A 16,371-nucleotide genomic window follows, 5' to 3' on the forward strand; every position below is an offset into this window, starting at 1 on the left:
TTAAAAAGCATCTCCAGGTCACTGTCCCTTTAAATCTCTGGGGTGCCTGTGCCTTTAAATCTCCGGGGTGCCTGTGCCTTTAAGAGTGAACAGCCGATGGTGATGAGAGGGCTCAGACCACTCGACAACCAATGGCCGCCCGCGGGGTGATTTGTCGCGGCGGCTCGAGTCCCCGCCCACCGAGCTCGGGATTGGCCACTGGAGATAAGCCCGCCCCTCTCCAACCCCCTTCTTCCCATTGGTTGAAGCTGACTGGCCAGGCGTGAAGGACAGGCCGTCTGACCAATCCGGAGTGGGGTGAGATCAGAGCGCGGGTTGCGATTGGCCCAGATGGTTGTCAGTCGGCGCTAGAGGGGGGTAGGGGGGGCTGGCCGGTTCCTTAGCAACGCCGGAGGGGGATGGCCGCGAGGCTGCGGCGCGCGTCGGAAAAAGCCGGCTGTTCAAATTGGTGCGGAGCCTCGGCTGAGGTAGGGGAGAGGAGGACGGTCCTGTCGCTTGGTACCTGATGACTGAGGGGAGGGGGGAGCCGGAGTGCGGCACCTGATTTGATTTATTATTGTCAGATATTTTGAGGATAAGGAGGTAAATCGTTTAGAACTGATGTGGAGATGCCGGTGTTGGGACTGGGGTGACACACAGCGGGTTAGCACCGCTGCTGCCTCGCAGTGCCAGGGACCCTCCCGGGGTTCGATTCCTGGCTTCGGGTCACTGCCTGCGTGGAGTCTGCACCTTCTCCCCGTGTCTGCGTGGGTTTCCTCCGGGGGGGGGGGGGGGGTGCTCCAGTTTCCCTCCCACAGTCCCAAAGATGCGTGGATTAGGTGGATTGGCCGTGCTAAAATTGCCCCTTCGTGTCCTGAGATGTGTAGGTTAGAGGGATTAGCGGGTAAATATGTAGGGATATGGGGGTAGGGCAGACTCGATGGGCCGAATGGCCTCTTTCTGCACTGTAGGGTTTCTGTGATCTGTGAGTTACTGGGAGATGCCAGTGTTGGACTGGGGTGTACAAGATGAGAGAGGTCACACCAGGTTATAGTCCAACAGATTTATTTGAAATCACAAGCTTTTGGAACAGTGCTGCTCCAAGGAACAGAGGGAAGAAGAAGGAGCAGCGCTCGGAAAGCTTGTGATTTCAAATAAACCGGTTTGATTATAACCTGGTGTTGTGTGACCCCTCATCTTTCAGAACTGAAGTGAGGAGAAATTTCTTCACCCAAAGGGCGGTGTGAATCTGTGGAATTCGTGACCACAGAAAGTAGTTGAGGCCTAAAGGTTGAGTGATTTCAAGAAGAAATTAGATATAGCTCTTGGGGCTAAAGGGATCAAGGGGAGGGGGAGGGGAGGGGGAGGGGATCAGGATGTTGAATTTGATGATCAAAATAAATGGCGGAGCAGGCTTGAGGGGCCGAATGGTCTACCCCTGCTTCTGGTTTCTATGTATTGGTATACAGTGAAAAGTATTGTTTCTTGCGCTCGATACAAAGCATACCGATCACGGAGTACGTAGGGGAGAAGAAAAGCAGAGGGTGCAGAATATAGTGTTGCAGTCATAGCTTGGGTGTAGAGAAAGATCAACTTAATATATGGTAGGTCCATTCAAAAGCCTGATAGCAGTAGGGAAGAAGCTGTTCTTGAATCGGTTGGTACATGATCTCAGACTCTTGTATCTTTTTCCTGACGGAAGAAGGTGGAAGAGAGAATGTCCGGGGTGCGTAGGGTCCTTAATTATGCTGACTGCTTTTCTGATCAAACCCCAGGCAGCTGGGTTGCAACGATCCCCAGTCTGGAATCTGCCTGACAGGGGTGGTGGGAGCTGTTTCTATAACTTGGGTAAATACTTGGAGGAGGAAAAGAGTTGCTGTGTGTGGTGAGAGTCAAAGTGAGGGGGGGGTACAGAGGGCGGTAGGTGTCTGGAATGTGCTGCCAGGGGTGGTGGAGGCAGATATGATAGGGACTGTTAGATAAGCACTTGAATAAGTGGCAGATGGAATACAATGTGGAAAAGTGTGAGGTTATGCACTTTGGAAGGAGGAATGGAGGCATAGACTATTTTCTAAATGGGGAAATACTTAGGAAATCAGAAGCACAAAGGGACTTGGGAGTCCTTGTTCAAGGTTCTCTTAAGGTTAATGTGCAGGTTCAGTTGGCAGTTAGGAAAGCAAATGCAATGTTAGCATTCATGTCAAGAGGGCTAGAATACAAGAGCAGGGATGTACTTCTGAGGCTGTTTAAGACTCTGGTCAGACCCCATTTGGAGCATTGTGAGCAGTTTTGGGTGCCGTATCTAAGGAAGGATGTGCTGGCCTTGGAAAGGGTCCAGAGAAGGTTCACAAGAATGATCCCTAGAATGAAGAGCTTGTCGTATGAGGAACAGTTGAGGACTCTGGATCTGTACTCGTTGGAGTTTAGAAGGATGAGGGGGGATCTTATTGATACTGGATTACAGGATACTGCGAGGCCTGGATAGAGTGGACGTGGAGAGGATGTTTCCACTAGTAGGAAAAACTAGAACCAGAGGGCAAATCTCAGACTAAAGGGATGATCCTTTAAAACAGAGATGAGGAGGAATTTCTTCAGCCAGAGAGTGGTGAATCTGTGGAACTCTTTGCCGTAGAAGGCTGTTGAGGCCAAGTCATTGAGTGTCTTTAAGACAGAGATAGATAGGTTCTTGATTAATAAGGGGATCGGGGTTATGGGGGAAAGGCAGGAGAATGGGGATGAGAAAAATATCAGCCATGATTGAATGGCGGAGCAGACTCGATGGGCCGAGTGGCCTAATTCTGCTCCTACATCTTTATGGTCTTTTAAGTTTATTTATTAGTGTCATAAGTAAGCTTACATTAACACTGCAAAATCTCCTAGTCGCCACACTCCGGTTCCTGTTTGGGTACACTGAGGGAGAATTTAGCATGGTCAATGCACCTAACCAGCACTTCTTTTGGACTGTGAGAAAAAACCGGAGCACCCGGAGGAAACCCATGCAGACACGGGGAGAACGTGCAGACTCCGACAGACAGTGACCCAAGCCGGGAATCAAACCCAGGTCCCTGGCGCTGTGAGGCAGCAATGCTAACCATGTGCAAGGAATAGAGGGCAGGCAGAAGGGATTAGCTTAATTTGGTGTCCTGTTTGGCAAAACATAGTGGGTTCCTGTGCTGTAGTGACCTGATTAGCATACCATTTATGCAGGGCACCAGGGAAAAATTGCTAACATTTGGAGAAGAGAGGGAGGCTAAGTCGATTGTTCTGTGAAATAGCTGGCTTTGACTTGATGGGCTGAATGGCCGCCTTCTGTGCTGTACTATTCCCTCATGGGTGATTATTTGACTGCTTGCACTTCTGCATTCTTCTTGCTGCCCTGGTTAGTATTTATCCCTCATTTGGCATTGCTGCAGCAGTCTCAGTGCTGTTTGTGGGATCTTGCTATGCACAAATTGACTGCTATTTGTTTTTTTAAACAAAAGCAACACGTGGCAAATTATTTGCATGTGAAATGCTTTGTGATATCCTCTGTGAAAGGTGTTATTGTAAATAATAGTTATCTGTCTCTGAGCCATACCCTCCTGTACCCCTGTGAACCTGAATGAACAATTTTTGGCTTTCCGGCTTGCTTCTCACATAAAATCCCAGCTATGTTATTGACAGGTGCAAGGAGCTTTTTAATAATGTTTAATCGTTATGTGAAGTGCATTATATTTGTACTGTGTAAGTCAATGAAGCAGTTAATATCGTACCCCAGTTACTAGATTGATTCTATAGTACATGTGTTGATCATATTTTGTGCCTGTATATTGCCAATGCACAGTTGACAGTCTTCTCTGTACTGACAGCTGTTTCCCCGGTTATCACTGCTGCCTCACAGCGCCGGGGATCCGGGTTCAATTCCAGCCTTGGGTGACTGTCTGTGTGAAGTTAACACATTCTCCCCGTGTCTGCGTGGGTTTCCTCCGGGTGCTTCGGTTTCCTCCCACTATCCAAAGGGTTAGGTTGATTGGCATGCTGAATTGCCCCTTAGCATCAGGGGGACTAGTCTGGTGGGTGCGTGGGGTTGCAGGGGTGGGGCCTGGGTTGGGTTGTTGTCGTGGGGCCTGGGTGGGGTTGTTGTCGGTGGGGGCTCAATCGGCCGAATGGCCTCCTTCTGCGCTGGAAGGATTCTATGATTCTATTCTATCAAAGGAGCCCCCGTAACTGGGTTAATGAATTTGAATTTTATTAGATTCCAAATAGAAAAAAATCGACTTGCATTTCTGTAGCCCCTTTCATGACCACCGACCATCTCAAAGTGCTTTATGGTCAATGGTGTACTTTTTGAAGTGTGGTCTCTGTTGTAAACACAACAGCCAATTTGCACACGGCAAACTCCCACAGACAGTGATGTGAATATGACCAGATAATTTGTCTTTTTGAGATGCTGACTGAGGGATAAATATTGGCCTAAGATGCCAGAGCTAAGTCCCCTGCACTTCTTTGACATAGCACCATGGGATCTTCTACACTAAACCCAGAGGGCTCCTTTTATCAGGATGACCCTGAATTGTAGGGAAGGTCACAGGCGGTACTTCTGAAAGGGACATTGCAGCATCGAGAACAATATTAGCTATAGACCTGGAGTATTAAACTTCAACCAAGTTACTGGGAGTATTAACATAGGTACAGACAACCTCCAACTGTCAGAATGGACATTGTTCACCTGTTTATGGTTCTGACTATGGGTAGTAAGAAGTCTCACAACACCAGGTTAAAGTCCAACAGGTTTATTTGGTAGCAAAAGCCACTAGCTTTCGGAGCGCTTGCTGCTCCTCCGTTATATATAAACTATGTCTATATATGCCCTGTTTGTGAAAGAAATCTTGCACTCACCTGATGAAGGGGCAGTGCTCCGAAAGCTCGTGCTACCAAATAAACCTGTTGGACTTTGACCTGGTGTTGTGAGATTACTCCAGTCCAACGCCGGCATCTCCACATCATTAGTAGGAGAGACTAGAGAGTGCACAGCCTCAGAGTAAAGGGACGGCCCTTTAGAACCAAGATGAGGAGAAATTTCTTCAGCCAGAGGGTGATGAATCTGTGGAATTCATTGCCACAGAAAGCTGTGGAGGTCATTGAGTGTATTTAAGACAGAGATAGATAGATTCTTGATTGGTAAGGGGACCAAAGATTATAGGGAAAAGGCAAATGAATAGAGTTGAGAAACATCTCAGCCATGATTGAATAGCAGAGCAGACTCAATGGGCTGAATGGCCTAACTCTGTTCCTATATCTTATGGTCTTGTGATCCTGAGTATTTGTTTTACCATTTTTGCGCATTATTGCTGATGGATCTCCGCTCTTTCCCTGGCTTTGAAACGAGGCAGGGCAAATACTCGTGATCAATCACTTAATAGATTGTTCTGAAATTATTTTCTGTTTGTTTTAAGGGAGCTGCAAAAGTGAATGGGCAGAAAACACTGTTCAAATATTGACCAGAGGAATCTCTCTGAATGTTTGTATGTTAATCAGCACACAGCACAGGTCAGTACGGTTAGAGTCACAATGAATGGAGACCTGAAAAATAATCACAGTGAATCGATTTATTAGGTGATGAACTTACAAATTCTCTTCTTTTGGTTCACAGTTTATGCCATGGATATCGTGCTGCATTACACAGACTACTACTTTTTCACACCATACGTGTACCCCAACTCCTGGTCAGAGGATGGTGCCCTCCGTCAGATAATCAGCCTTCTGGTTGTAACAAATCTGGGAGCTGCTGCTATCTACCTCCTCTTTGGAATGTTTAGCTATTATTTGATTTTTGACCACACACTGAAGGAACACCCACAGTATTTACCGGTAGGTGCTGTACCCCTGAACTTTGTATCCCTCTGTGAGTTTCTCGCTCTCTAGATTATTCCTAACAGAAGGAGCCTGTATTGGCTGCCTGGAAGAATTAGCCAATTAGTCCCACTCCTCCTGCTCTCTCCCCAAAGCACCGCAAATCTTTCTTTAATTATAAATCCAGATCATAGCACGATCAGTTTAAAAAGGGTAGAGACGGGAGGAGTCTTCAGTATCACTCCTGAGTCGACCTATTGCTTTGTTGGTTACTCAGTAGAGTGTGGAAGTCCAGCACAAAGTCAACTGTGCCAGCCCTGCCTTCTTCCATCTGCACCAACGTATCTTTGACAACTGGGATCTTTGGAAGTCAATAAGGCCATTATATTGACCACCCTCCTTGCGTTGAATCCTGGGAATCAAATGGGAGAACCACCCGACCAACGCTAGCGTCCTCCATGAAGCTGGATCTACCAGCATCAAAGTCCTGCTTCTGTGAAACCAAGTCCAATGGATGGGCCATTGCGTTCTCTTGGTGTTCTCTTCTCCCAGCTCTCCATAGGTCAATGCTCTCAGGATGGCCAAAGCAAGAGATATAAGGAAACACTCGAGGCTGCTCTCGGGGAGATAGTAACACCACTACTGGAGTGAGAAGACCGTAGACTCCACGGCATTGCTTCACCCGGTCAAGCTTCTTCGAGGCTCAGCAACTCGACATGAGGCAGAATGTTGGCGACAGGGGAAAGAGAGGGAAGCCAGCCCGGGGATGCGAATTCCACCCCCCCACACAACATGTCCCATCCCCACTGCGGAAGAACTTGTGGGTCCAGAATTAGGCTCCTGAGTCATCTGAAGACTTGCCAAGACTGATGGACATCACCCTTGATTATGAGGATCCGACAACAGTGATAATATTGTCCACTGTGCATCTTCCATATAGAGGAAATGGAGTAAGAATTCTTGAGACCAAAAAAAAGGAAAAATAGATTGAGTATAGGTTCCTAAATCATTTTGATAGCACTTTCATTGGGGCTAGTATTTTCCTGTAACGAAGTCACTGTTTTTGCCTCTCTGTAGTCTATACCTTATACCCTTCCTCTGTGGAACATCTTGCCATAAGAAGTCTCACAACACCAGGTTGAAGTCCAACAGGTTTATTTGGTAGCACAAGCCACAAGCTTTCGGAGCGCTGCCCTTTCAATAGGTGAGTGGGAGTTCTGGTCACAAACAGGGCATATAAAGACACAAACTCAATTTACAAAATAATGGTTGGAATGCGAGTCTTTATAGATAATCAAGTCTTAAAGATACAGACAATGTGAGTGGAGAGAGGGTTAAGCACAGGTTAAAGAGATGTGTATTGTCTCCAGCCGAGACAGTTAGTGAGATTTTGTAAGCCCAGGCAAGTCGTGGGGGTTACAGATAGTGTGACATGAACCCAAGATCCCGGTTGAGGCCATCCTCATGTGTGCGGAACTTGGCTATCAGTCTCTGCTCAGCGATTCTGCATTGTCGTGTGTCGTGAAGGCCGCCTTGGAGAACGCTTACCCAAAGATCAGAGGCCGAATGCCTGTGACCGCTGAAGTGTTCCCCAACAGGAAGAGAACAGTCTTGCCTGGTGATTGTCGAGTGGTGTTCATTCATCCTGGGCCTGCCCAGGATAAATTAATTTTGCCTGGGCTTGCAAAATCTCACTAACTGTCCTGGCTGGAGACAATACACATCTCTTTAACCTGCGCTTAATCCTCTCTCCCCTCACATTGTCTGTACCTTTAAGACTCGATTACCTGTAAAGGCTCGCATTCCGAACATTATTTTGTAAATTGAGTTTGTGTCTTCATATGCCCTGTTTGTGACCAGAACTCCCACTCACCTGATGAAGGAGCAGCGCTCCGAAAGCTAGTGGCTTGTGCTACCAAATAAACCTGTTGGACTTTAACCTGGTGTTGTGAGACTTCTTACTGTGTTTACCCCAGTCCAATGCCGGCATCTCCACATCATGAACATCTTGCCTACAGGAATCAGTTAGAATGAAATATCTTACTGATTTGAGGTGTAGATTTAGCAGCCTGTCACCCCAACCTCTCCCTCCTCACTTCCTCTCCTTGCTTGCACGATAGTTTTCAATGTGTGGGACTGTGTTTTGTGTTTACCATTTGAAATGGTAAAATCCTGTTCTTTGTGTCTCACTTTATTGATTAGATCCACCGCCTTACTATGTATTGTGCCTTGCTATTAATGAGGTTTCAGGTTGTACAGAGACTGGGGAGTTAAGGCTTTGTTTTATGGAGCTGGGAGGTTAACAAGTGATCTTCAAAGTAAATAGTGTGAAATAGTAATATCCTGCTGATTAAGGACAGAAATTTAGGGCAACCCCAACAGGAATTGAATGGGAGGTTAAAAAAGATTGATTCACAGAGGAAGGTGAGATTCATAGAAAGTTCACGGCACAGAAAGAGGCCACATGGCCCATCGTGTTCCAGATCCCCACAACCTTGTGATCAGATTGTTCCTCCTCTCCCCTCTTCTAATCTTTCTACCAATCGCTTTAAAGCTATGTCCCCTAGTCACCAAGCTCTCTGCTAATGTGGATAGGCCCTTCCCATCCACTGTATCCAGGTCCCTCACAATTTTGATTTGATTTATTATTGTCATATGTCTTAGCATACAGTGAAAAGTATTGTTTCTTGCGTTCTATACAGACAAAGCATACCGTTCATAGGGAAGGAAAGGAGAGAGTGCAGAATGTAGTGTTACAGTCAATGCTAGGGTGTAGAGAAAGATCAGCTTAGCGCGAGGTAGGTCCATTCAAAAGTCTAATGGCAGCAGGAAAGAAGCTGTTCTTGAGTCGGTTGGTATGTGACCTCAGACTTTGTATCTTTTTCCCGACGGAAGAAGGTGGAAGAGAGAATGTCTGGGGTGCGTGGGGTCCTTAATTATGCTGACTGCTTTTCCAAGACAGCGGGATGTGTAGACAGTCAATGGATGGGAGGGCTACATTCACGACCTTTTGTAGTTTCTTGCGGTCTTGGGCAGAGCAGGAGCCATACCAAGCTGTGATACAACCAGAAAGAATGCTTTCTATGGTGCATCTGTAAAAGTTGGTGAGAGTCGTAGCGGACATGCCAAATTTGTACATCTCAATCAGATCTCCCTCAGCTGCCTCTATTCCAAGGAGGACAAGCCCAGCCAATCTGATCTTTCCTCATTGCTGCAATTTTCCAGTCCTGGCAACATTCTCCAAAATCTCCCCTGTATCCTCTCTGATGCAATTACACCCTGTCTGTAATGAGGTGACTAGAACTGCACACAGTACTCAAGTTGTGGCCTAAGTGGCGTTTTATCTAGTTCCAGTATCGTTGTGCAAGTTCTCTGCCGCAAATCGTTGTTTGAGATTCTTTTAAAGGGAATTGGATATTTGCTGAAGGAGAGTAAAATGCTACAGGGATATGAGGTGTGGGCAGAAAATTATGATGCATCTAGGTGATGCTTGAGAAAGGAAATGGCACCAACTTGATGGGTTGAATGAGTCATTTCAGTGCTATGATTTTAAAAACAAAACATTTGAGTTGTGCAATAAAAGCAAAAAACCACGGATGCTGGAATCTGAAACAAAAACAGAAAATGCTGGAAAAATCCAGCAGGTCTGGAAGAGCCGGAGGTCCACGCTGAACCTGTAGGAAGAGAAAAGAGTTAATGTTTCGAGTCCATTTGACACCTTTTGTCAGAAGTTTGAATTGTGCACGTAGCTCCGTATTTTTGGAAGCTAAGGTAATTCAAGTAGTTTCTGTGCATATTTTTAAAACCAATCTTTTCCTCCTCCCAGAATCAAGTCCAGCGGGAGATACAATACGCTCTGAAGTCGATGCCTTGGATGAGCATTCCAACGGTGGCGTTGTTCTTTGCGGAGGTCCGAGGGTACAGTAAATTATATGACAATATCGATGATTCCCATTATGGTAAGCTATCATAGAAATCATAGAAACCCTACAGTGCAGAAGGAGGCCATTTGGCCCATCGAGTCTGCACAGACCACAATCCCACCCAGGCCCTACCCCCACATATTTACCCGCTAATCCCTCGAACCTGCGCATCTCAGGACTCTAAGGGGCAATTTTTAATCTGGCCAATCAACCTAACCCGCACATCTTTGGACTGTGGGAGGAAACCGGAGCACCCGGAGGAAACCCACGCAGACACGAGGAGAATGTGCAAACTCCACACAGACAGTGACCCAAGCCGGGAATCGAACCCAGGTCCCTGGAGCTGTGAAGCAGCAGTGCTAACCACTGTGCTACCGTGCCGCCCCAAAGCTTTAACACAAAAATCAATGCAGGGAAATAGGAATTGGATGGGAATTTGACACTGGGAAGTGAAGTTGATTGATGTTTCATTTAATCTTACATGACTGAAATGCTGCTGTGGGTAACGAGTTGGGGTCAGGCATCTTCTCGAAACCTGGAAGCTGTTGGGTGAATTGAGAACCAATCAAACTTGGTTTTTCTGGAAAAATCTCAGTTGAATGAAGCAAGTTTCAATCCCCATTTTTCTGTGTTGCTTACCCTAGTCTACTGCATAGTGGAGTCTACATTTGGTATCAGCTCTCCAGGCCCTGAACTCTGGGATTCCCTCCCCCAAGCTTTCCACCTGCATCTCTTCCCTGCTTTAAGACACTTCTTAAAAACTACCTCTTTCTCTGAACCTTGGGTCATTTGTCCTAATGTGGCTCGGAATCAAATTCTGGCTGATAGCACTCCTGTGAAAGGTCTTGGAGTGTTTTGCTATTTTAAAGGTGCAATATAAATGTAAGCTATTACTCTTTATGGAACACCTACCTGAGTTTAGAATGTACGTTGATCACTAAAGGGCAAAACAACATTAAAATGGCTTCGGGGAAGAACCGGAGGTCTATGCTGGAATTTGTAGAATCGTAGAGTCATAGTGGTTTCCAGCATGGAAACAGGCCCTTCAGCCCAACTTGTCCATGCCGCCCTTTTTTTTTTTAAACCCCTAAGCTAGTCCCAATTGCCCGTATTTAGCCCATGTCCCTCTATACCCATGTAACCATCTAAATGCTTTTTAAAAGACAAAATTGTACCCGCCTCTACTACTACCGCTGGCAGCTTGTTCCAGACACTCACCATCCTCTGTGAAAAAATTGCCCCTCTGGGCCCTTTTGTATCTCTCTCCTCTCACCTTAAACCCATGCCCTCTAGTTTTAGACTCCCCTACCTTTGGGAAAAGATATTGCCTATCTACCTTATCTATGCCCCTCATTATTTTATAGACCTCAGCCTTCTACGCTCCAGTAACACTCGTTCTGTCTCGTGCATGCCAGAAATGTGCAGGTTAAATTGATTTGGCTGTGCTAAATTTGTCCTTAGTGTCGCAAGATATATAGGTTAGGGGGATTAGCGGGGTAAATGCGTGGGGTTAAGGGGTAAACCCGGGGTAAGAGTCGGTGCAAACTTGATGGACCAAATGGCCTCGTTCTGCCCTTTAGGGATTCTATGATATGGAGGGAGTTGTTCCCACCCCCCCCCCCCCCAACTTTTGCCTGTGATATTTGTTCGCTGTGTTTGTAAGGAGACCTGGATAATGTGTGTGATTTATATCCGGAGTCTCCCACCCTAACCCTGGCCTTGCTGTTTTGATCAGGTTGGTTTGGAGTGGTCCTCAGTATGATCTCCTTCCTCTTCTTCACCGACATGTGTATCTACTGGATCCACCGGTTTCTTCACCACAAGCTCTTCTATAAGGTGAGGTATGCTCAATGTTGGATGGCAGGTTTTGGATCCACGAGGCAGCACATAACTAACTAGAGGAGATTTGAAAATAAGGGTCAGATTTAATGGTCACAATGAGATAAAGATTTCAATGTTGTATTGATCAAAGGGAGGTACTTGGACATAGTCATCTTTTATTTCAAAGGGAAAACGATAGCCGAGTGGTATTATCGCTAGACTATTAATCTAGAAACTCGGCTAATGTTCTGGGGACCCAGGTTTGAATCCCGCCACGGCAGATGGTGGAATTTGAATTCGATTTAACAAAAAAAAATCTGGAATTAAGAATCTACTGATGACCATGGAACCATTGCCGATTGTCGGAAAAACCCATCTAGTTCACTAATGTCCTTTAGAGAAGGAAATCTGCCGTCCGTAACTGGTCTGGCCTACATGTGACTCTAGAACAACAGCAATGTGGTTGACTCTCAACTGCGCTCCAAGGGCAACTAGGGATGGGCAATAAATGCTGGCCAGCCAGTGACGCCCATGTCCCACGAATTAATTTTTTAAAAAGCACAGAAGACCATTCGTCCCATTGTGCTGTTCTAGCTCTTTGAAAGATCACCCAATCAGTCCCACTTCCCTGCTCTTTCCTCTTTCCTGTTCACGTATTTATCCAATTTCCCTTTGCAGGTTCTACACTGCCTGAAGGGGTTTGTGTCAAGAACCTGTTAACTTTATTTCCACATCATAGGTTTAAAAAGAAAAGTTTGGATTTTCATCATTGCAGCTAACCCTGATTTAGATGCTGGAAGATGGATGGGATTGGCTAAACAATAAGTGGAAGATATATCCTACAAACTGCATGCCTTTTAGTTTCATGTGATCACTAACATGAAGATCTTTGTAACTTCTCCCAACAGCATTTACATAAGCCTCACCATACCTGGAAGATTGCAACCCCGTTTGCAAGTCATGCCTTTCATCCCGTGGATGGTTTCCTACAGAGTATCCCATATCATATCTATCCCTTCCTTTTCCCGCTACACAAGCTGGTCTACCTGGGCCTGTACATCTTTGTCAACATCTGGACTGTGTCCATTCACGACGGAAACTACCGAGTACCTAAGGTCCTCGAGGAGGTCATCAATGGGGCGGCGCATCACACCGACCACCACCTGTACTTTGACTATAACTACGGGCAGTACTTCACACTCTGGGACAGAATCGGGGGCTCCTACAAGTGCCCCTCGGCCTTCGAAGGCAAAGGACCACACGATTACCTGCGGAATCTGAAGGCCGAGGGAAAGCTATGTGGCAACTCTTCCTCCAATGGCCACGCGGCTGATAGAAAGGTCTGCAAGGAGGAGTGAGCCGCTCCTGTTCCCTGACTTTACCCGTGCTTTGTTCCGGTGACGCTCTCTCATCCTGCCAAGAACAAAATGAATGATACCTAACCCAGGCATCGCTCTGATTTACCGCATTTTTATCACTACAAATAAGACCAATTGGAAACGTGCAGCAATAAAAGACTAGTTGTAGCTTTGCGAGCGACGCGATTCCCCATTTCACTAGCTTTTTGCTGATTGGAATTACTTGTAAAATTTCTGCAGATGGCTACTTGTATGTAGCACAGGGGACCCGTGAATTCAGGCCAGCGTACAGCTGAAATAAATGCTTTCTTCTTGTCGTGCACGCCACTATCCAGGGTACAGGTGATTCTTGGCTGCTTTAATTGTGAGATATTTTAATACAGGAATAAATTGGTTGCTAAAGAATGTGGATTATTCTGATTTCCAGCAATTTAACTCCTACAGTTTCTACACTGTATAACCTTTATGGTTTTGGAATAAAATCATATTGTTTTTCGATGATGGGGAATCATAAGTTTCTACAATTGGTAAATATGAAATGAAATATTGTGAACTATTGCTAGGGTTTGGGTGTATAAAGTTATGTTTAAAGTTTGCTGCCTACTTTATATTGTATAATATTGTTTCTTTGATCATGTGTTAGTATATACAGTAAAATGTCATGCTGCTGTAATGAATCTGAGTTATTGTAATCATTTTATCTGTAATCTGGGAGGGGACTGGACCATGCTGTAGGGCTGGATTCCAATCCGGTGAAAGCTGTAAGAATGCTGTGTCAAATGAGGCAGAGATAGTCCAGCACCCGTGGGCCCACAGCACAAAACTGGCCTCAATTTGTCATTCGTTTGACAGTCCCACTTTAGTGAGACCATGTGGGGAGATTTGGATCTGTGAAACCAGACAGGTCAGTCTCGACACACCGCAACTGCCTTGGGCATGCAGGGTGGAATGTATTCTCATCTCTGGCAAACTGATCCACACAATTAAATCAGAGTCTTTACCTTACTAAGTATTATGCAGGTACTTTTAAGTCAATTTTTTGCCAAGTTTCCAAGTCAAGATACTAGAATCCGATCAGCGATGATGGTACATTGCATCCATCCATTTAAAAACTATTCTATTTTTAAAATCCCCAACTTTAAAAATCTCTTCTTTTAAAAACAAGATTCCCACCACACCCGGTTGAAAAAGGTTTTCCTCAAATCCCCTCTAAATCTCCTGCCCCTTACCTTAAATCTATGCTGAGAATCACAGCCCTCTGGGGTTGAGAACTCCAAAAATTCACAACCCTCTGATTGGAGAAAGTTCTCATTCAGTCCTCAATGGCCAACCCCAATCCTGAGACTCCACTTCCAATGTCTTGAGATTACTTCTCGTTCTTCTAAATTTGAATGGAGCACAGTGGTTAGCACTGATGCCTCAGTGCCAGGGATCCGGGTTTGATTCCAGCCTTGGGTGACTGTGTGGAGTTTGCACGTTCTCACCATGTCTGCGTGAATTTTCTCCAGATGCTCTGGTTTCCCCTCAGTCCAAAGATGTGCTGGTTAGGTCGATTGGCTATGCTGAATTGCTCCTTAGTGTCTGAAGATTTGTAGGTTAGGTGGATTGGCCATGGTAAGTGTGTGGGGTTATGGAGGTAAGTGGGGGAAGAGTTGGTGCAGACTCAATGGGCCAAATGGTCTCCTTCTGCACTGGATTTGAGAGAATATTGACCCAATATTCATTGAATAGGTCACATACCAGGAATCAATTTAGTGAATCTTTACTGACAAGGGGAAAGGGTGGTGGTGTGGAAGTTAAAATACTCAGATTGAAGTTTCATAGTTTAGAAGTCAAATTGTGTGGAAGCTAAAATGTTCAAATGAAAATGTCATGCTCTGTACAGTAGTGGAAAATGCCTATCAGCTTCCTAACCTTCAAAGGGAGTTAGTCTATGCTTTTTTTGTGCAGGCACCCATAACATTTTCCTTTTTCAGCCTTCACTGGAGGATGAACAAGACCAGATTTTTTCCCATAACAAATACCAAAGGCGAGATATGGGGATATGCTATGCAAATGAAGGATTAGCAGAAGTCCATTTTAAAAAAATCAAATAAGAAAGGACGAAAGGCCAGGATTTAATTGGCAAATATGTCTGTCAATGAATGATGTGAAAAATCTCTTGTTCCTGATGTGCTGTAATTGAATACAACTGCTGAGCTGTTTCTCTAACTCAGAACGGCTCTGACCATCCTGTGTTGGCTGTGGAGAGTTCCCTTTGTGCACAAGTAATTAAAGACCTTGCATTGGATGCATGATGGCCAGTGCTGTTTGTGTAAAAAGAGTCAACCGGAGTGCCTTTAGATTGCTGTTACCCAGAGAACTCTGACAGTGGCAGTGATATCAATGGTTTAGTAATGCAGATCCAGGCTAAAGCTCTGAGCACTTGGATTCAAATTTAAATAAAATCTCAAATTGAAAGTTAGTCTCAGTAATGGCTGGAATTTATTGGTCCCGCCCCATGAAGCCATCATTGATCATCATAAAAACACATCTGGTTCACTAATGTCCTTAAGGGAAGGAAATCTACCATCCTTACCCGGTCTGGCCTACATGTGACTCCAGAGCCACAGCAATGACACCTCACTGCTCTCTGAAACAGCTCAAGAAATTCAGTTCAAGGGTGATTAGAGATGGACAACAAATGACACCCACATCACATGAAAGAATAAAATAAAGTTTATTTATTAGTCACAAGTAGGCTTACATTAACACTGCAATGAAGTTACTGTGAAAATCCCCTAGTCATCACATTGCAGAACCTTTTTGGGTATCAAGGGGGAGAATTTAGCATAGCCAATGCACCTAACCAGCACATCTTTGGACTTTGGAAGGAAACTGGAGCACCCGGAGGAAAGCCACGCAGACACGGAGAACGTGCAAACTCCACACAGACAGTGACCCAAGCTGGGAATCAAACCTGGGTCCCTGGCACTGGGAGGCATCAGTGCTAACCGCTGTGCTGCCCCAAATCTGTTCTAAATACTTTGCGTTGGTCACTTTACTTTGATCCACCTTCCTCCCCGTGTCCTGCAAATTGTGTGCAGTGTTGTACCTTAATAGTGCAGCTGAATATGTTCCCGTTTCCCTTTCTATTCTGTCTCCACCTCGTGGCAGGTATTGGCAGTGCAATGATGGAACTGGTGTGAAACACTTTCACTTCTCAAACTCTCCAACTGTGGTGTAACTGAAAGCAGCAGAGGCAAACTGCTTCAGGGAGGGCTGTGGTAGAATTGCATATTCCCTCGCTGTCAAATTCCAAGGCAATTCCCTGCTCAAGGTTCAAGTGATATACATTAGTCTAGGACCAGACAAAAGTGGTTACTCATTAATGACTCACTGTTCCAACTCAAAAGGACATTTCATACCCACATCCTCCATTAAAACATGCATGTTTGCTCATTATTGATGCTCCATCT

General features: G+C 45.4%; 1 protein-coding gene across 2 annotated transcripts; it reads left to right on the forward strand.

Annotated features, from left to right (window-relative positions):
- Positions 1-365: 365 nt before the first annotated feature.
- sc5d (sterol-C5-desaturase) lies at positions 366-13,586 on the forward strand. 2 transcript variants are annotated; one of them, XM_078199034.1, is made up of 6 exons: positions 366-467; positions 5,415-5,508; positions 5,612-5,829; positions 9,638-9,770; positions 11,470-11,570; positions 12,464-13,586. In XM_078199034.1, exons 3-6 carry the CDS (start codon positions 5,620-5,622, stop codon positions 12,911-12,913), a joined length of 894 nt encoding a protein of 297 aa, XP_078055160.1. In that variant the 5' UTR covers positions 366-467; positions 5,415-5,508; positions 5,612-5,619; the 3' UTR covers positions 12,914-13,586. The 2 variants fall into 2 exon arrangements, with proteins under 2 accessions (XP_078055160.1, XP_078055161.1); XM_078199035.1 differs by having other exon boundaries at positions 448-582.
- The last annotated feature ends 2,785 nt before the right edge of the window (positions 13,587-16,371 follow it).

The sequence above is a fragment of the Mustelus asterias genome, chromosome 27 (assembly GCF_964213995.1).
Source record: "Mustelus asterias chromosome 27, sMusAst1.hap1.1, whole genome shotgun sequence".
NCBI lineage: Eukaryota > Metazoa > Chordata > Chondrichthyes > Carcharhiniformes > Triakidae > Mustelus > Mustelus asterias.

Excerpts from the sequence above, each read along its gene's own strand:
- sc5d (XM_078199034.1), top strand. The coding sequence starts at position 5,620 with ATGGATATCGTGCTGCATTACACAGACTACTACTTTTTCACACCATAC. Across the intron at positions 5,830-9,637 it reads AACACCCACAGTATTTACCG|AATCAAGTCCAGCGGGAGAT; the intron begins GTAGGTGCTGTA and ends TCCTCCTCCCAG. Across the intron at positions 9,771-11,469 it reads TATCGATGATTCCCATTATG|GTTGGTTTGGAGTGGTCCTC; the intron begins GTAAGCTATCAT and ends TGTTTTGATCAG.